At 42.8% G+C, this 21,573-nt stretch overlaps 1 protein-coding gene and 1 long non-coding RNA gene across 7 annotated transcripts in view; both read left to right on the forward strand.

Annotated features, from left to right (window-relative positions):
* atp11a (ATPase phospholipid transporting 11A) overlaps nt 1–6,736 on the forward strand; it is a 45,876-nt gene extending 39,140 nt beyond the window's left edge. For 2 of the 6 annotated variants that reach the window (XM_034101404.2, XM_034101395.1), the window contains exons 29-30: nt 1,505–1,670; nt 3,623–6,736. In XM_034101404.2, coding sequence (XP_033957295.1) covers nt 1,505–1,670; nt 3,623–3,886 — 430 coding nt within the window. In that variant the 3' untranslated portion in view covers nt 3,887–6,736. The other 4 variants (XM_034101411.2, XM_034101421.1, XM_034101436.1 and 1 more) reach the window with 4 other exon arrangements.
* Nucleotides 6,737–9,970: 3,234 nt separating this feature from the next.
* LOC117456676 (uncharacterized) overlaps nt 9,971–21,573 on the forward strand; it is a 32,563-nt gene continuing 20,960 nt past the window's right edge. The window contains exons 1-2 of the long non-coding RNA XR_004553265.2: nt 9,971–10,046; nt 16,000–16,170. This is a non-coding gene — a long non-coding RNA (uncharacterized lncRNA). The remainder of the gene's footprint in view (nt 10,047–15,999; nt 16,171–21,573) is intronic.

Here is a 21,573-nt window from a genome sequence, read left to right on the forward strand (position 1 = left end):
TCCTCTCCTTCCCTCTCTTGTTCCTCTCCTCTAATCTCTTCTCCTTTCCTCTTGTTTCCATTATTTTCACTCCTCTCTCTTGTTCCCTCCTCTAATCTCATCTCCTTTCCTCTTGTTTCCATTATTTTCATCTCCTCTCCTTCCCTCTCTTGTTTCCTCTCCTCTAATCTCTTCTCCTTTCCTCTTGTTTCCATTTTTTTTTCATCTCCTCTCCTTCCCTCTCTTGTTTCCTCTCCTCTAATCTCTTCTCCTTTCCTCTTGTTTCCATTATTTCATCTCCTCTCCTTCCTCTCGTTTAATCTCCTCTAATCTCTCTCCTTTCCTCTTGTTTCCATTATTTTCATCTCGTCCCTTGTTCCTCTCTCTAATCTCGTCTCCTTTCCTCTTGTTTCCATTATTTTTTCATCTCCTCTCCTTCCCTCTCTTGTTTCCTCTCCTCTCCTCTTTTGTTTCCTTTCCTCTTGTTTCCATTATTTTCATCTCCTCTCCTTCCCTCTCTTATTTCCTATCCTCTAATCTCATCTCCTTTCCTCTTGTTTCCATTATTTTCATCTCCTCTCCTTCCCTCTCTTGTTTCCTCTCCTCTAATCTCAATCTCCTTCCTCTTGTTTCCATTATTTTCATCTCCTCTCCTTCCATCTCTTGTTTCCTCTCCTCTAATCTCGTCTCCTTTCTCTTGTTCCCATTATTTTTCATCTCCTCTCCATCCCTCTCTTGTTTCCTCTCCTCTAATCTCGTCTCCTTTCCTCTTGTTTCCATTATTTTCATCTCCTCTCCTTCCCTCTCTTGTTTCCTCTCCTCTCTTGTTTCATCTCCTCTCCTTCCCTCTCTTGTTTCCTCTCCTCTCTTGTTTCCTCTCCTTTCTTGTTTCCTCTCCTTCCTTCTCTTGTTTCCTCTCCTCTCTTGTTTCCTCTCCTCTCTTGATTCATCTCCTCTCCTTCCCCTCCTCTCTTGTTTCCTCTCCTCTCTTGTTTCCTCTCCTCTCCTTCCCTCTTGTTTCCTCTCCTTCCCTCTCTTGTTTCCTCTCCTTCCCTCTTGTTTCCTCTCCTCTCTTGTTTCCTCTCCTCTCTTGTTTCATCTCCTCTCCTTCCCTCTCGTGTTTCCTCTCCTCTCTTGTTTCCTCTCCTTTCCTCTCTTGTTTCCTCTCCTCTCTTGTTTCATCTCCTCTCCTTCCCTCTCTTGTTCCTTCCTTCTCTTGTTTCCTCTCCTCTCTTGTTTCATCTCCTCTCCTTCCCTCTCGTTTCCTCTCCTCTCTTGTTTCATCTCCTTCCCTCTCTTGTTTCCTCTCCTCTCTTGATTCATCTCCTCTCCTTCCCTCTCTTGTTTCCTCTTCTCTCTTGTTTCCTCTCCTCTCTTGTTTCATCTCCTCTCCTTCCCTCTCTTGTTTCCTCTCCTCTCTTGTTTCCTCTCCTTCCTTCTCTTGTTTCCTCTCCTCTCTTGTTTCCTCTCCTCTCCTTCCCTCTCTTGTTTCCTCTCCTCTCTTGTCTCCTCTCCTCTCCTGCAGGCCCTTCCTGAACTACCAGAGGATGTACTATGTGTTCATGCAGATGTTGTCCAGCGGTCCGGCCTGGCTCAGTATAATCCTCCTGATAACGGCCAGCCTGCTGCCAGACGTGTTGAAGAAGGTGATCTGCCGGGCGCTGTGGCCGACCACCACCGAATGCATACAGGTGGGAGCATACACACTGATGAGTGTGCATCTACTGCTGTGTACAAAGAAGGACCCCCCCCTTCTTTATAGACTTATAGATGAATGTATAACAGGCCTCCTCTGAGAAGTGTGTGTAATGCCTAACTGATGACTCAGCAGATGTATGCTGGCTTCGGCTACGTCCCTACTCTGTTTGATGTAAGTGTGTGTGTGTGTGTGTGTGTGTGTGTGTGTGTGTGTGTGTGTGTGTGTGTGTGTGTGTGTGTGTGTGTGTGTGTGTGTGTGTGTGTGTGTGTGTGTGTTGTGTGTGTGTGTGTGTGTGTGTGTGTGTGTGTGTGTGTGTGTGTGTGTGTGTGTGTGTGTGTGTGTGTGTGTGTGTGTGTGTGTGTGTGTGTGTGTGTGTGTGTGTGTGTGTGTGTGTGTGCACAGTACGTCCTTCTCTCTTAACAATCGTTATAACTGTCCATTCTCTGTAGATAATTGATCATGTGACTGATTTCCAGAGCTTTAACTCTTTTTCCCCTCTCCCTCTTACCTCCTTGTTCCTCTTCCTCCTCTTCACCCCTAGCAGACTAAGCGTCGCTGCCTTGCCTCTGAGCCCTCCACCATCTTTATGCTGTCTCAGACTTCCAGCAGAATCAGTTTCTAACCCTAGGTGACCCTCAGCCTTTCCTCCTGTCGCTAACTTGTGTCAAATCCTCTGTTTCCTGTATCCTGTTCCTTTTCTCCCTGCCGCTGTTTCTGCATGAAGTCACTTGTTGTCTCTCTGTCAGATTGCATGCTGGATAAACTGTATCGTCTATTTGCAAGCACATGGAGCCACATGTGAGTGCGCCAACGTGTTATGTTGGAGATGTGTACTGGGGACCCCGACTATACATTCCTAACATGACGCTTTGGACACTCAACATGTCCAGGGTTCACAAGGCCGGCAACTAGACTACTATGCCATTTTGTTCGTGTGTTTTTAATATGTACATGTCAGGTCCTTAATGTCTTTGAATGGTTGTGTGCGTGTCCACAGCGTGTGAGGGGTATTAAAGAGTCAGAGAGGACGCTGACCTACCACAGCTCAGACTCCTTGCTAGATGGAATAGCGCTCACAGAAGCCTAGGGCGCTGCAGCACGGTAACGCAGAGTGTGTGATGGTAGGCGTTGGTAATGGTGGGTGAAGCTAACATCCTGCAGTGATGGGGTTCACGTTGCTGTGGTGTGGTGTCACAGATGTGTGTTTACCTGACTAACACAGGGGTGTGTGTGTGTGTGTGAGGTTCTCAGGTATTGTATACCACCTTTGCATCCTGTCGGGTCTTCACATGGAGCTCTGGCGCTCTCTAGTGGCACTTTGTATCCTTGCCCATTCATGCATGTTTATTATAAGTTACCATTTGCATGTTTTTTTGATGGTGTCTTTATATATTACATTTACATATTCTTGTACTTCATCTGCCGGGGTTGCATGGCGTGTGTACGCAGCATGCACAGGATGTTATTGTCACAGCTGGCCGATTAGATTAAAGCCAATGCAAGACTTTATTTATTGAATTATGTAAATAATTGAATTGTATTCTGACTCAGTTTCCAGGGTCCGGTTACTGACAGATGAAAGGGTGTTGCTGTGGATAAAAGCCCTGCAGCCATTATCTCCTTCTTCGATTCAGCTTGTTATCCTTCCTCCAAAATATCTGCCAGTTAAAATAAATGGGGTTTTGGCTTTTTTTTTAAATAATAGCAACAACAGAATGCTACTGTTCTTCATCAGTATTTAATGCTAAGAGCATGACAAAGGTGGATACTATATCACCTAAGATATACAGGTAATAGTTCAGGTATTTGAATGAATGACAAACTAGAAGTGCTCGAATGCATCTTCAGTTAAACGTTTGGCCAGCTGGGATAACAATGTCTCCTCCTTTTAGCACATGTATTCTGCTTTTAACTTCCTCTTCCTCCCTCTTTACTCCCCCACAGAGCGCTGACAAACTCTACGAGGGCCACCTGTCAGAGTTCACCCCCCTGGCGTCTCTCCACGCTCCGTCCAGGGCAGGCGGCCACCGGCGAGGCTCGGGCACCCAGGGGAACCCTCGAAGGTCTGAACCCTTTAGAAAGAAAACCATGTTCGCACGCTGGCAGACACAGCCAGACTACAGCACCTTCACCCCTCTACTCCGATTCGCCGATGGCCACTCGAAGCACGCCTACAGTGGGGTGGCGGGGCCAGAGACCTCAGTCTAATTTATTTGCGTCTCACTATTCTCTAATATCAGATACAATTGCATCTATTTGTGGAACTGAACAAAGGAGTAGTTTAATAACTTATTTATGTGACTGGAGTGAAATACCTGGCTGTGATGCTAACCGCCGGTATCTGTAGTCCACCTGTAAGGGATTACAATGAAAGTGACCTTCACAAATGCTCAGCCAAGTATGCAGCAAAGCATTATGGGACGGCCCCTAAAGGACTCGCTTGCCGCCACATTTTGCAAAGGGCTCCGCGTGTCGATGTCACAACACACACATGTCTTACGTCAGTGGAAATATGTGCTCTGGCCCTTTAAGTCTGCCTGCCTTCGCTAGCTGGCAGCTGAAGTGTACTTCGTTTAAAGGATGTATATGACTTTTTAAAAATAATTGTGATTGTGCTGCTGCTGAAGCCGGCTTGAGCTTTCTCTGACCAAACCTTTTCTTTTTCTTCACTCCCACCATCTCTGCCTCTTTTCAGGACTAACTGGTGTTGCCTGTGTGCAAACATGTTATCCCGAAACACTCCCTAGGACTCTCTACAACACTGTAAGAAAGAGTGTAGTGGAGCGGTAAAGCCCAAGTGTTGGAGATATGGATCTGAGTGCGTCTTATTTTTCTAATTCATCCTTATTTTTGGAAATAAGACCTACTTCAGCTGCACATCCAACACTTGAGCTTTCACCTGTAGGTAGACTAGATTCATCTGTGGGTCAGGTGTGTGTGTGTGTGCTGATAGCTAGCTGTGTTTTAGTGTGTGTTGCATTCATCTCTGCAGAATCCCCTATTGTCTGTAAAGCACTTTACCTGTAGACCTTCTTCACGTACGTAATATTCTATATACAGAGGCTGATCCAAGTTGTTCTAATGGCTTAGCAAATAGTAGAAATGGCTATACTGTATGTTAGCTGCTTTAAATGCCTTAATGTCACTTTGTAAATACCACATGACCTTTTACCAAAGATCCTTTAGAAGCACATGTGGGGTCCGTGTCAGTGGTCAAGATGTGAGAGCTATTTAACTTGTGTTGAAGCACCTTTTAAAAAGTATCAAATGTGCGTGTCCTTGTTGAGATAATCACAACACGAAAAAAAGGATTTTATCAAGTGCCCTAAAATACTTGATGCCTTACATTGAAATGCAGTTTTTCTGAGATTCGCTGATTTTGCCAGGCGGCCATTTGTTGATCGGAGACGGTAAGCTAAGCTTAGCATGAAGCCTGGAAACAACTCTGTTTAAAGTGGGACATCAGACCCTCATTAAGTATTCTCAGCTTACAGCATCAAATAGCTCAGTGTTGATGCTCCTAAAGGCCTTATGATGGTGTTAGTCTAAGTCCATCTTAACAAAGGCCTTTTCAGATCTGTCTCACACTTTCCTGCCTGTCTTCGTAGCTGTCTCTCTTCCAGTCTTTCTCATTCTCCCTGAGGTGAAGTGACGCTGAAGTGGAAGTGTTCCTACCTCTGTGAGCGCCGCCTCCATCCGTCTGATCATCCTCCTCCTCTCCACCATCCGCCCATGCATCTATCAACGTGAGGCGGTGTAGAAATCATGCTTTCTTTATTGGAATAATACGAACCAAAGCCTTGACGCTGCTCCAGATCCCTTTAGCTGCTTTACTGTAGGTGCCTTGTGGTACTTTCTCTGCTGAACTGTCTTCGCTGGCATTAAGGTTCATTTAGGATTCATCACAAGCGATCGGGCGTACAAATCACCGCTGATGACCGGCGTGTGGATGCATGACTGCGAGAGTGGATAAGTGAGGGAAAACACAGAGGTTACTGTCCCATACGACTTATTCAGAACAAAGGCAGCACTGAAGTAACACAAGAGACACGTGGTGAATGTTCCGTACTTCTCGCACCAAAATATGTTTTTTATGCTTTTTATTCCAAATGTTTTATACATATCCAGGAGGGCACCAGTCTCTTTTTGTTGTTTTCTATTATGTGTAATGTTTAACATTCGCCTGTACCTCGTGGTCACTCACTGGAAAGATATTAATGTTACAAACTGACATTTGGTCGACATGTTTCCTTTCAATTTAGCCTCTCCGAGTACTACACACATCGATATTTATGTAAAACAGTCATTCAAATTTCACCGTCAGATTATTTGATAAATGTGACCTAATTTGCATATCTAATTTGTCCCTTTTAACCAAATACAAAAGCACACACGTAATCTTCCCAAGAGATAGTCAGGTACTTCCTGTATCTCCAATAGTTGTTCAAAACTGTTGAATCCAAATGAATTAATTAATGAATGACAAAACTATACCCACACTTACTTAAATGCAATTTGTATATATGTTAGAGATTATGTTTTTTACAGTACAGTATTTGATGTGTGTCCTATTTATTTCGAGGAGTATTGGAACAACCAAACAACACTGGAGATGTATGTATGCTTTAAAAAAGAGATGTGTGTTAGCTCGGATGCACCCGCACTGAATCTATCTGATGATTGACACTTTGCTGTAGAGAAGAAGCCATTGATTATGGATTTCATGTACAGATCGCTCTTGTCCTAACTCTTTCAACGAGACCTGAACTGACAGCCTTCGAACAGAATGTTATTTCCTCTTTTACGATGTATTATATTTCTCATAACCATCCATATCTATAAAGCGCTGTATGCTCAGATACAGTATATATAATATACATGTAGTTGTGTTAATTGATGTACAGTTTTGGGGTCTTTTTTATATACAGTTTTTAACAGAGTCATATCAAGATTTACTTGTGGATTTTTTGCCAACCTTTCTGTAGCTTTCAATGGCAATCAACTGTACATTTGCTTGGAAATAAAAGCCAGAAGTGGAAGAATAAAAACCTGAAATAATGTGATTTTTTTCCTTCTGCACTTCATGCATCCGCCACTGGGGTGCAGTAGAGTATTTCAAATGTGTTGCCCCTTTCGGAGGCCTTTTTAAATAAATACAAAAAGCAGTTTTGGGATTGAATGTGTTCTCCAAAGTGGCTCCAGGGCTGTGTCTGCACCATGTGAGGACGTCAACAAGATTATGATGGAGGTTTCTGGATCGATTGGATTTTCTTCGTCCTTTTCACTTCTCGTCAGCGCTGATCTCCTCGTCTCCTCCTCCTCGCTGGCAGCCGTGAGAACTGAAAGTGTGTCTGACAAGGATGGAGAAATATCTAGGGCAACACTGTCAGAGGTGAAATCTGGGAAAGCAGAAGAAATGTTTTAAAAGTGACCCATTTTACCTCCCAAACCTGTTTCCTGTAGCTTAATTGCAATGACTCATTGAGCCATTTTTCAAAGCCAGAGCAGAACGACCTGAGTCTTAATGTTTTACCTGCTGTTTCATCAAATGCCACTAAAAACTTAGACTATAAATATGCAATGTATTTACCTTTAATTTAACCGTATTAACTTAGCATAGAATCTAGAGAGGTGGGAGGTGAAATTCAAGGTGTAACCAAGTGCTTAACAACCTCTTTTTGTTAAGATATTTGTGAGGGCTGTCACCAGATATGTTGGACGAATTCAAACTCCCAATCGTGAACATACTCAACACATGGAAGACCTTATAAAACCCTATAGGGACAGAAATGGGACTGGCAAACAAATCAAATACATATCAGTTTATTTTCCATCGTGTTCAGACTTATCTAACCCTGCAAGAAGCAACAGGTGACTCCTAGAAATACAAGATTCAAAAGTAATCCTTTAAAGGCCCAACATCGTCTTCCGTTGCGAGATGAGGGTGGAAGAAAAAATGAAGGTGCAAAAATCTGTTTTTAGGCAATATACGTGATTTCATCTGAGCTGTTTTATTATATAATGGCATTGCATCTCATCACCAATCAAATCTCACCTGCAATCATGGGGACACCTGTAGTAACAACAGTGTGTGTGTGTGTGTGTGTGTGTGTGTGTGTGTGTGTGTGTGTGTGTGTGTGTGTGTGTGTGTGTGTGTGTGTGTGTGTGTGTGTGTGTGTGTGTGTGTGTGTGTGTGTGTGTGTGTGTGTGTGTGTGTGTGTGTGTGTGTGTGTGTGTGTGTGTGTGTGTGTTTTCCCAGCAGTAGGTCTTACATTCAGACTAGACTTAAATCGTTAGACATAAGACCCACACACACACACACACACACACACACACACTCTGTACTCGTCTGTAATGTCAGCGTGTGTCTCTTTTCACAGCATTAAACGGAGGGAGGTGATGGAGGCGTCCACACGTGAAATCTACGAATTAGCTGTGAAATTGCTGTTATTTGCCACCAATTGTTTATGACTCAGTTCACATTGTTGTTCTTGTTTTTGTGAGCTTCTCTTTTGTCCGTACAAAGGACTGTCTCATTATCATGGTCCGGCTTTTAAAGGGTGATATATCTAGGATATATTATATATATATATATATATATATATATATTTGATAGTGTTTAGTGACACAATCTTGTAAAAATGAAAGATATATTTGAATATGCTGTTTTAGAGCCAATATATCGGCCTTGTTTTCTTCTCTCCACCTCTATCTTCTCTAAATGAGGGAAATTGTGCAGAAACTTTACTCCATCTGCCCTCCAGCACTCTTCATTGTCACTGTCATCATTGTCTTGACACACAATAGAATCAAATTCAACTCAATACAAGACAATCTGAGCCTTAAGGACTTCTAGTTAGCTGAACGCTTAAGGGCTGTAGGCGTCACCTGGAGTATGAACATTACACTGTGTGCACACACATTGTCTGCTCAAGGCCACTGCTCAATTCTCTATCTAATGTGATGGATCAGATGATTTCATAGCTTTACGACTGTAAATACTAGACATATGTTATCTTATGTAACACTGTAGAAATCTAAAGACACATAACAGTATACTGTACCATTTAGTTCCCAGAACTGCGTATTTAATTTATGATAATGAAACTAATAACAATAATGCAAACCTTTTTTTGTTGTGTAAAAACACTTTGACAATGTGTCAGGTGTATTCTTGTACTAGTAGGTTGCTCTAATATAGGGTATTATAACTTATTCTGTATATTTAAAATGCTGTATTCTATCATATGAATTAATATACATTTGATATATATAGGCCTATTTACAGTTCATGTTTATGTTATTGTTAATGTATTTGCAATATCTTCTTAACATGCTGAGTGAAAATGGGTGAAACAGCGCCCCCCTGGTCTTTATATAGTAGATGTGGTCAGATAGAGTATTGCAGCTTTAATGACGCACACCTGAGGAAAGTGTGCCAGGTGTTTCTCATCAGCCCTTGATTAGTTTTAGTAAAAACATCTCAATCAGAGGCGCCTCTGTAAGACCAACACCACAGTCGCTGGAAAACAAAGTAAGAAGTAAATTACCTAGACTTTCCCGCTCTTTCTCTGCTGTAAATAACATAACAACGGTATTTAAATGAAACGGCTGTTAGCTTTCAGGTACAGTTAAGTCAGCTGGTGTTCCATTGTCGCTAGGTAACGCTGGAAGCTAACGTGCTAATGAGGGTTAAAGAGGAAAAATACTTCTGTAAACAAACATAAGAATGTTGTATGTGAACAATATATCTGTATTTTAATGCTTTAAATCCTCTATCATGTGCAATATTAATAACAATGTGCAATATTAACTTGCACAAATTACGTATTTGCCACTTTACATTATTAACACGCTGCTCGTCACTGCACAGTTTTTTACATTCATTATTTGACCGTCTATGTTTCCTGTCGTTGTTTAATTTGTTAAATGCACTGTTAGTATACAGTCTAATCATTATAATTCTTATTTTTATTATTTTACTGCTGTGTTTATTGTATCTTATAATTTCCATAATATTAAAGTCCTATCTTATCTTTTATCTGCTCCACACTTTTAAACCTTCACAGCTATTTAACTGTACTCAGTTTCTGACACATTTGTGTAAATATTGTCTTTATTTATTACAATAGTCTTTAAGATATATTTTATAATAGTACTATTTGTTGCTCCTTCTTTTTTTATACAAACACACCGTATTCTTCTTCTGCGTCTTTGTACGTGCCATTTACACCAAAGAAACGTCCTCAGATTCCTTGGTAATAAAACCCATTCTGCTTCTGATTCTGAAACAACAGGACCGTCAGAGAGGAGCAAGACGTTAGTCAAGAACAACATGACGTCAAAGCAGCTGGAACCGACTTCTAATGTGAGTCAAATACACTTTCTTTGTCTCTTTATTACTTAAAGGTGGGGTAGGTAAGTTTGAGAAACCGGCTCGAGATACACTTTTTGTTATATTCCATGGAATGCTCTGAACATCCCGATAGCGATGAATATCTGAAGTGCTTTGACAAAAAATCCATAAAGAGATGTCACTGTGGAAGCCGTGGCGCTGTAAAAAGCACGACCAATCATCTGAGCCGACCCGGATAAAGTGACTGGATGGCCTACCTGCCTGTCAGCCTTCCATCTGCTCCCTGATCTCTCGGCGAATTGAAAGTGCTTATTGCCTGAGATCGCATGCTGTGGTTTTATTAAATGTGCCAAGTGCTAGGACTGACTTAGGGAAGACAGCTTTTAGATGTGCAGCTCCACTAACATGGAACAGTCTCCAAAAAGAACGGAACATTACCAAGCTAGCACCACTACATGTTTTTAAAGCTCGGTTGGATGCTACTCACTCAGATGCTGTTGGTACCTGTACATGTGGATAGATATGTAAATTGTAATCCCTGTACATTTTGTTGTATGATGTCCTTTTGTTGTTCTGTTGTTTATGTTGTTATGTCTTCTTGTGGAACCTACTGCTGCAGGTCTCCCTGAAAAAGAGATCATTGATCTCAACAGGATTTCACCTGGATGAATAAAGGTTTTGAATTGAATTGAATCTCCGTTCTAACGCACTCGAGCTGGTTTCTCCAAAATGACCTATATCCCACCTTTAATGTTTGTAACACCTTGTTGTCTTCCTCTTGTACTTTACTTGTATGCTCACAAGAATGTGTATTGTTGTGCTTAGATAAACGTGCACAAGTCATGTGTTTGCGTGCATGGATACTTCTCAGTATTCATGTTTGTACCTGTATCAAAGTATACGCTTTGTAGTACTGTATATAACGTTTTGAAAGTCATGTATCTGTGATATGTGCATTATAATGTGGCCCCAGTGTGACCCCGGTGTGGTCCCGGCGTGGTCACGGTGTGGCCCCTGTGTGACCCTGGTGTGGTCCCAGAGCTTTAAAGGGGCCTCAGCCGTCCCTAAACAGAGGTTTGTTGTTGTTGTTGTCTCGCAGCCCACTGCTGACAGTCTCCTCTTACAAGTGCAGAAACAAAGTGATCTGATGAATGTGTATCCTCTTCTCCCTGCGGAGTGGAGGCCAAGTGCCTGTGGCAGAGAGCGGACGTTTTCCTGCTGTTCTTCCAAACAGCGCTGTTAGCGATAAACTCATTAGCATGTTTTCATAAGCAGTGATTTAGACCCTGAATTATATTTTGTTTTTGTTTTTAAACTACAATAGAAACTGTCTCCTCTGACTCTTCCTTTTCCTGATGAAACCTCTACTCCTTAATATCTGCAAATACTAACATTTGCCAAAAATTAGAGCAGAAATGAACACAGATTACAACGTGTGTACTAGTATGCAGTTATACAAGGGAAATTATAGTTTAAATCAACTGCTTTAAAGTTGATGCATCAGTATCACTAACGTTATTCGTGCAGGTCATAAAGAAGTAAATACTTATCAGCCATTTTACTCTTTCTTATTTCCAATTGTCTCTCTTTGTTCATATCCTCAGTAGCCAATGACCTGCTGGTTAAAACTAATACCGTGTATACAGTCTTATGCCTGTACACACCTAAGACCTGGGTGATTTGTCGGCAGAGGGTTCAAGGAAGTTCTTTCCACACATGCTTGGATAATGTTTTAATTCACCAGTTAAATCCAGTTGTTGGATTTCACCTGAAGCATATCTCTAGAGAACCAGTTAAGAACATTTGTGTTGCTGTGTTTCCGCTTCACTGTCGTTTCAATGTGTTCAGATGTTTCACCATTTGACAATGAGCCAGAATGCTTCTCCTGTCACAGCGTCTTTCCCTCAATTTCACACAGACTGCAGACACAGAAAAACACCATTGAGTTTGTGTGAAATGCTTTCCCTGCTGCTTTTTCTAAATGTAAAACAGCATTTCAAAAAATATTTGACAAGAGAGCTGCAGAGGCTAAAGAGAAAACACTTGTGATCGTACTTCCTAAAGTGCCCGTTGTCATTTTGTCAGGATCTTTGGACACACTGTACCTTTTTCTTTTCTATAATATTCCGTTCTCATGGCCAGGCTGTGAATACGAGGCAGGGTCCGGTCTAATTAGCGAGTGAAATTCATTCCCTGTCTTCGCTTCTTTCAGCAAGGGGCTTTTTCCTTTTCTATGGGAACGAGGAGGCTGTGTGTGTGTGTGTGTGTGTGTGTGTGTGTGTGTGTGTGTGTGTGTGTGTGTGTGTGTGTGTGTGTGTGTGTGTGTGTGTGTGTGTGTGTGTGTGTGTGTGTGTGTGTGTGTGTGTGTGTGTGTGTGTGTGTGTGTGTGTGTGTGTGTGTGTGTGTGTGTGTGTGTGTGTGTGTGTGTGTGTGTGTGTGTGTGTCACAGAGGGAGATCCCCTTTCCCCCCAGGGTTATATCATTACATGGATAATTAGGCCAGGTCAACCAGAGAAAGAAGAAAGCAATTCCAATGAATTCAAGAGGAGCTCTGTCTGAATCATACTGGTTTAGAAAAATGTATATTGTGCACCCAGACACGCACACGCACACGCACACGCACAGAATAAATGAAAGGGATGAATCTCTTTCTGATTGGTCACTTTCCAAAATCTCTTCAAAAAGAAAAGCTCCCCTTTAGATATGACAAAGAACACAATATATATATAATAGAGTGTTGAAGTCTAAATATAGTGTCCTGGATGTCACGAGATCATAACTGAAAGGGCACTCGAGTTTCAGCATTGTCTCCAAACATTTCCTGTCAGCATGATGCATCCTCTGCATCTGGATGTGCAGGCTGGACACTTCATGGCAGCTCCAGTGGGTATAGTGTCCTGAACAGAAAGCTCCTGAAGGGCCAGAAGCACCTATGCTGTTCTTCAGGAGGCTCGTCCGTGTTCATCCATGGTGTGAATTCATCTGTCTGTTAAGGTTTGAATGAACTGATTCATCATTTAGTCTATTACATGTGAGATGGGTGGGAGAAATGCCCATCGAATCAAATGGCCTGTGTTTACATCCAGGTTGAGGCAAGACATCATCAATCAATCAATCAATCAATCAATCGATCGATCGATCAATCAATCAATCAATCAATGTTTATTTATATAGCCCAATATCACAAATGTTACATTTGTCTCAGTGGACTTCACAGTGTGTACAGAATATCAGTATGACAATACGACACCCTCTGTCCTCAGACCCTCTGTCCTTAGACCCTCTGTCCTCAGACCCTCTGTCCTCAGACCCTCACATCGTACAAGGAAAAACTTACGGAGAAAACCCACAGTTTAAAGGGAACATGGGAGAAACCTCAGGGAGAGCAACAGAGGAGGGATCCCTCTCCCAGGACGGACAGACGTGCAATAGATGCCGTGTGTAAATCGAAGAGATAATACATTTGCAACATAGGTCGTCCAAATGTTTGGAAATGCATGTGTCTGTAATAAGAAGATGAATCCACGAGGATATCCATCCAGGACCGATGATCCATCCAGGACACAGCAACAGGATCATCCATGACTCCGGATCCCAGCGTATATAGACACCAAAAAGAAAGCCATGTGGGGAAGCTGGGTTAATGGGAACATGAGAGTACACAGGTATAGACAGAGAGAAGGAAGAAGGAAGATGTCCCCACCGACAGTCTAAGCCTATACAGTAGAAGCCAAACTAGGGGCTGAATCTAATCAGCTCTAACTATAAGCTTTATCAAAAAGGAAGGTCTTAAGCGCACTCTTAAAAACGGATAGGCTGTCTGCCGCTCGAACACAAACTGGAAGCTGATTCCACAAAAGTGGAGCTTGATAAGAAAAGGCTCTGGCTCCCATTGTACTTTTAGAGACTCTAGGAACAACCAACAACCCTGCATTCTTGGAGCGCAATGCCCTAGTAGGACAGTAGGGTATAATGAGTTCTTTAATCCTTCCCTTTGAGAAGTTGGAACCAACAAAGTTTTTAATTAAGATTCCTTGTTTTTATTACATTGAAAAAGTGGCTTTGTTGACTTCTTCTTTGCGAGTGTGCAGCCTTTGTCTTTCTTGTTGCATTGTTATGCTTGTTGGTGTGTTCATACACTTGCTGTTGATCGGTTGTTCGGTGCTTCTTAGCATGCATGTGTTAGACATCAAACAAAAGCATATCTCATAAAGTTAGTGCTTTACTCTGTGGATAAACTCTTCTCAGAATAACTTAGCGGGAATTATTGCAATCTGAAAATGCAAATTGAAAGAGCAACAGTGTGGTTAAATCCACTGAGCTTTCAGACACGTTTCAGGATTTCTGACATCATGAATTGTGACTTCAACACATGATGGATAAATGGTGGCAGTGTTTGAATCTCTATTGGGTGTCCCAGCAAAGAAATAGACCAACACATGTAGACATGTAGACATGTAGACAGGTAGACAGGTAGACAGGTAGGTAGACAGGTAGACAGGTAGGTAGACAGACAGGTAGACAGACAGACAGACAGACAGACAGACAGACAGACAGACAGACAGACAGGTAAACAGACAGACAGACAGGTAGACAGGTAGACAGGTAGGTAGACAGGTAGGTAGACAGGTAGGTAGACAGGTAGGTAGACAGGTAGGTAGACAGGTAGGTAGAGAGGTAGACAGGTAGACAGGTAGGTAGACAGGTAGACAGGTAGGTAGACAGGTAGGTAGACAGACAGACAGACAGACAGACAGACAGACAGACAGACAGACAGACAGACAGACAGACAGACAGACAGGTAGAGAGGTAGGTAGACAGGTAGGTAGAGAGGTAGACAGGTAGGTAGAGAGGTAGGTAGACAGGTAGAGAGGTAGACAGGTAGACAGGTAGGTAGACAGGTAGACAGGTAGACAGGTAGACAGGTAGACAGGTAGGTAGACAGGTAGGTAGACAGGTGGACAGGTAGACAGGTAGACAGGTAGACAGGTAGACAGGTAGACAGGTGGACAGGTAGACAGGTAGGTAGAGAGGTAGACAGGTAGACAGGTAGACAGGTAGGTAGACAGGTAGGTAGAGAGGTAGACAGGTAGACAGGTAGAGAGGTAGAGAGGTAGACAGGTAGGTAGAGAGGTAGACAGGTAGACAGGTAGACAGGTAGGTAGAGAGGTAGACAGGTAGGTAGAGAGGTAGACAGGTAGAGAGGTAGAGAGGTAGACAGGTAGGTTATTGCAGCATACATATTATTATATATGATAGAATAAGAGCTTTGAGTGTAAAGATTCATATTGAACTTGCAGAGGGGGGGTCGAAGGCGAAGATGTTGTGAATACAGAGGAATTTCTTGACTCCTTTAGAATGATCTGTGGCCGAGATATGAAAAAGAATAGAGTGCAGGAGATAGAAAGTAAGCAGATATGCTCAGCGGGAGAAAAGAGGATCTTCACATCTGTCTGTCTGCTGCCTTAGTAATGTGTTAGTGTTACAGCTAACCTTGTGTGAGAACAATACGGTTGGACCGAGGATGCATTGTGTTCCTCGTACTTCCATTTAACCGAGTTCACTTGAAAACAAAGAGCTCACTGACTGAATTCAAACTCCTACACTCTCTCTCTCACACACACACACACACACACACACACACACACACACACACACACACACACACACACACACACACACACACACACACACACACACACACACACACACACACACACACACACACACACACACACACACACACACACACACACACACACACACACACACACACACACACACACACACACACACACACACACACACACACACACACACACGCCATCAAACATGTTTACCTCTCCTCACAGTCCTCAGTCGTTGCTGCATTGATCCAATCTGAGCAGCCTTGGAGAACTGTATTAATTTGTGTTAGCATTCATCCTCGTCTTTCTTCCTCATGTCTCTCTTTCTCGTCTCGCAGCCTCTCCACATCTCTGCGTTTTTCTTCTGCTCCAACCTTGGGTGCTTCTGAGAGCGATGCTGTCGACAATAGGCCGTGTCTGGGATTGGATCTGTGGCACTTGATGAAGTTTTATAACCTCTGGGAGTTTTCAAGGATTGTGGAGTTGCAACAACAGGCTGTACTGTAGAGGTAATGGGTTCCATCCACTTTGTTATTGCAACACTTCTTGACCACTTGGCAGTAAATATGTTTACTTGAAGCATTTCATGTGTTTCCATATAATGCTTAGCAACATTGCCTGCTCTTTATCTGGTTGTATAGTTCACTGATGCTCAAGGTTATAACATATATATATATATATATAATGTTCTGTAAAGTAGTTAAACTTGCAGGGTTATTATACCTGAGACATTTCAGTAAACTTTCAACTCCAAGGAGATGCATACAAGCTAGTTTTGAGCAAGGGAGCAGAGACAAGCATGCTTCTTGTTTGTGGTTTAATAATCTCCTGAAATGCATCAGACAGGAGTTAAAAGATGCTTCTTTCATTCTACTTTCATTCACACACACACACACACACACACACACACACGCACGCACGCACACACACACACAGAGCCTCAGGTTCGGATTGATAGGCCTTTGTTACGGACACAATAAAGGTGAATAATTACACGGGTGAATGCAGGACATTGATACGGCCCCACGCCCGTCACACACACCTGAGTTGTGAGGTGAGGTTAAGATCCTTGAACCTTTCCTCAGGTTAACGTTGTTCTCATCCGCAATGCAAATGCAATTGAAATGTTGAAGTTTGTAATAGGGCTTTCGGTTGAATAATAGCATTTATAAAACGGACAAGACAAATCAAGCAATCTGATTGGTTCTTAGCCGTGATATACTGAGCGTATACCACGGGTAGAATTGTAAGTTACTTTTCACAACAAGTCAGTATCCCTCCGCGTCTGAGAAACACAGAATACCGTTGGGCTGAAAGCAGCGGAGAAGTAACGGGGCAGAAACCCTCCTTTTCACGCAGCGGTCCAGACACAGACATCAAACGGCAACACATACAGGGTGCAGTTCCTTTGGCATTAGAGCAGGGATATCTAGATACTTCCCAAGGTTTGACATTATGAATTGTGCTACTTGTAAAGCAAGCAACGATGTTTTCAAATCTGTAATCAAAGAGGTCCGCAAAAACACTATCGGCCAATCAGATTGCTTGATTTGACTTGTCAGTTTTATAAATATATTTACATTTCTTCCGTTACGGAACAAACTTACAAAGCATAAGATGGAAACATTTAAGATTAACTTCGACCTCCGGGGGGTTTTACTATGGAGGAGTGGATTGAGCAGTGCCTATCTCCAGAAAGCACCTAAACGACGACATGCAGAGCTACGTGAAGTAGTGGCCACAGGTGCGAAAGCTCTCTCCAGAGCTACTGGAAGCCCAATCTCGGGGACCGGAGAAAGTGGAGCAATACTCTCACCACGCCAAAACAACCTCAACAAGTAACCACGTAAGCCATGCTACTGATGCTGGACAGGTTTTCAGTGGGTGCAACATACACATTAATGTAAATAAATAGCCAAATAATGGATCAACGCTCTCTGTCTAATATGTTCGCTAGCTGTTAGTGTTGTTGCATAGCAACCACCTCGCACTATGTTTCGCGCAGAAGGCAACGGAGGGACTATTTTATTTTGAACATCATTATTTACTAATAAAAACTATTTAAATTAGAGTGTGTATTTTTTTTTCATATTGCCACACTTGGTAACCGTTTTATAAAAGCAATAGCTCACTTCAGGCCGTGGTTTATGCTCATTATATCACAGCTAAGGGGCGTGGTTCGGCCCGACGCGAAGCTATTGCTTAATTATATTCCTTGTGTTTTTGGACGTGGTCCGATCTTTACGTGGTTGTTATTGACACTGTAGTCAGGTATCTCTCTGCTTTGTTGTAATTGATCCATGTCCCAGGTTAAACATAATAACATCCTCCTCTGCAACTGTACCAACACGTGGTTACAGTATGTACTTATATTGAGGCTACTTCAGTTTCACTTGGACCTTTTCTGAATTAGTTTTGAATGCTACAGAAATCACCACAAACAAAGACTTTTGTAGCATACTGTACCATCTCCATACTTCTTCAGTGGTTGCTGTTGCTTTTAGGACGTTTTAATTTAACTTCATTCGCTCATGGTTCCGTTTTTAGTCTTTTTGAGGAAAATGTTGTTGATGCCGGAAGTCTATTCCCATGGCTTTACCGAGTAACAAACAGACGCTAAATGAAGGCTTACAGACTTCTTGTGTGTGTGGTTTCTCTCGATGGTAGTTAAAGGATTAGCGGTGTCCATGTGTTCCCATGGTCTTCAGACAACAAGGCCTATATCACACACACACACACACACACACACACACACACACACACACACACACACACACACACACACACACACACACACACACACACACACACACACACACACACACACACACACACACACACACACACACACACACACACACACACACACACACACACACACACACACACACACACACACACACACACACACACACACACACACACACACCACACACACACACTTGAAGGTTTTATCAGCCCATCAACTTCTCGTCAACCTGAGCTGCTTGAAGTCAGAGCTTAGTAGTGTCGCTGGTTGATTCCACACACACACACACACACACACACACACACACACACACACACACACACACACACACACACACACACACACACACACACACACACACACACACACACACACACACACACACACACACACACACACACACACACACACACACACACACACACACACACACACACACACACACACACACACACACAGATCCCCAAGAGACTGAACTCGATCCCTGGCTCTACTGGCTTGTCAATCGCTTGTGGGATTGGCTTTCGGATAATTGACAGTTGTTGGAGCCGATCCCAGCGGCAGGTAAAGAGCTGCAGGAGCTCGACAGGTGTGTGTGTGTGTGTGTGTGTGCGTATGTGTGCGTGTGTGTGTGTGTGTGTGGAGAAGAAGTGAGGTCTGGGTACAGTGCAGGGCCCTGTCATCTGATCACAATCTAAAAGTGTTTGTACGTACAAGTAGGAAGCGCTCTTTAATCTATGGTATGGTAATTTTGTTTTGAGAGCCTCTGAAGTGTTTACTAAAAGCACTATTCCCAAGAGCATCTTTTCAGAAGCAGCAGAGTGGTATATCAAACACTGACACCACTCTCGTGTCGCTCTGGCTTCATAATTAGTGGCAGTGTGGAGTTTTGCAGAAGTGGAGAAAGAATAGGGCCGCAGACAGAACTGGAAAGACACGCTCTCATAGCATCGCCGTGTGTGCATTTAAAATGACGAGCATCAGTTCAACACAAGTGTAAACTGTTGAATTTGAGATGTCTTCATCGTTGAGCAGAAGTTATTTGAACTGAGAAGCTACTGCTAAACATGTCTGAATACACGTGTCTTTTTGTTATTGATTTACAGAACGCACGGTAAGACCCTCACCGTCTCCTTTCTCTGTCCGTCTCCCTCCTGCTCTCCTGCTCGGCTATCTTCAAAGCAGCAGCATACATTAGTGTCAGTGTGTGAATGTTCCCAACAGCGTCTGGAAGACACACTCAATCTGTGTGTGTGTGTGTGTGTGTGTGTGTGTGTGTGTGTGTGTGTGTGTGTGTGTGTGTGTGTGTGTGAGAGAGAGATTCATCATGGAGACATTTCCTTACAGCACACACATGATCCAGATACAGACCCGTACATGTGCTCATCACCAAAGTGTTGTTATTGCTTCTTGTCTCTGGAGTCTGAAATGTGAAGGCACAATATTTGATTTGTCACTTCATGGATAAATGCTCAGTAAGCAAATATCACACTCCCACCATATGTGTGTGTGTATTTAAGCCTACAGTTGCTCCCTGGTTACATGGCTGAGTAGTGGGCCGTGTGGAGGAAACGCGTCATCACGGTTTCTCCCTACAACATGTTTAATGCTGCGTGTTCTGATATTGGAACACCTTGTCGTGCTTTATCACTTACTTAACTGAAGTGCTTCAATTGACCTGTTTACATCTAGTTTTGATGTAGTTGTGGGTGTACAGGAGACAGGTATTTATTGCAGTCATGGCAACTGGAAAACCTCAACAAGCGATTAAAGTAAGCAGTGCGTTTTCTACATTACATGTCACTTGTTAGACGCTTTTATCCAAGTGACTCACATCCTTTCAGCGCTGTGGACAATCCCCACAGGAGACATTTGGGGTGAGGTGTCTTGCCCAGGGACTCAATGACATGCAGTGGGACTCGAACCTGCTATCCCCTGATTCGAAGTCCAGCACACCAGCCACTAAGCCACAGCCTATGTGTTTTCTATCATGTGTTACACATTGGTGCCATGTCCACATTACTACTGAAATATTCTAATATTCGTGACAGTACACAGCTTGCATATCAGACTGCTGTGAAGAAGTCACATGTTTCTTTGTTGCCGTGCATGAGAGAAGGACTTTCTGAGCCGAAAGAAACGTTTTCAGTCCGTGTATAGTACCTCTCTTTCGCTGAACACCTAATCTTCCCTCTTTTCCTCTCGTTGTCCCTATCCCCCCCCACCTCTCTCTCTTCCTCCCTCGGTGACAGTAAACAGCCCTCCCGCTGCGTGGCTCCTCTTACAGCCTGCCTCCATCCTGATTCCCCTCTTTCTCCTCCTTTTGATCCCCTGTTCTCTCGAACCATCAGTCGCTCGGCCTAAAAGCTACAGGCGCTCTCCAGACACTGGCTTAAAAGTGACAAGCGGTCGAGAGAAATCAAAGGCTTTAAAGAGGAACGTGATGAAGAGGTCAACGGCAGGGACGATGAGGAGGATGACAATAAGGTGCCAGGGATCACGAGGAAGAGAGTGGCTGATAGGAAACTCTTAACATGACAAACACAGCAGAAGTGATGAAGATGATTTGAGTCCTACTGATGCTGATTTTTGTCCCAGACGAACAGTTTCTTGATGAGATCTCCTAACAGAAATATCTCCTCGAAAGACACTTAGAGGAACTTGTACAAATGCTGCAGAGGTAGACTTAGTGTGTACACCACCCCAACTTGATCATGTTGTTGATAGTGCTATAGATGCGCTGCGAATAAAATTAGACTCTGTTGCTCCTTTGAAAAAGGAGAAAATAAAACAACATAGATTAGCTCCATGGCATAATGCCGAAACCCGCAAAATAAAGCAAAAGTCTAGACAACTTGAAAGGATATGGCGTTCCACTAAACTTGAAGAATCTCGTTTAATTTGGCATATTACTCTCAATGAATTTAAGAAAGCACTGCGTAAAGCGAGAGCAGCCTACTACTCTTCATTAATAGATGAGAATAAGAATAATGCAAGATTTCTCGATGGAGTCTTCTATTCCCATAGCACTCAGTAGTAAGGATTTTATGTGCTTTTTTAACGATAAAATTGTTACTCTTAGAAACAAAATTAATGACCTCTTGCCTTTGACCAGTATAGTGTTATCAACAGCTCCCGGAAATGTAAGTTCTAATATTACACT

Source organism: Pseudochaenichthys georgianus, chromosome 2 (genome assembly GCF_902827115.2).
Source record: "Pseudochaenichthys georgianus chromosome 2, fPseGeo1.2, whole genome shotgun sequence".
In the NCBI taxonomy this organism is placed as follows: domain Eukaryota; kingdom Metazoa; phylum Chordata; class Actinopteri; order Perciformes; family Channichthyidae; genus Pseudochaenichthys; species Pseudochaenichthys georgianus.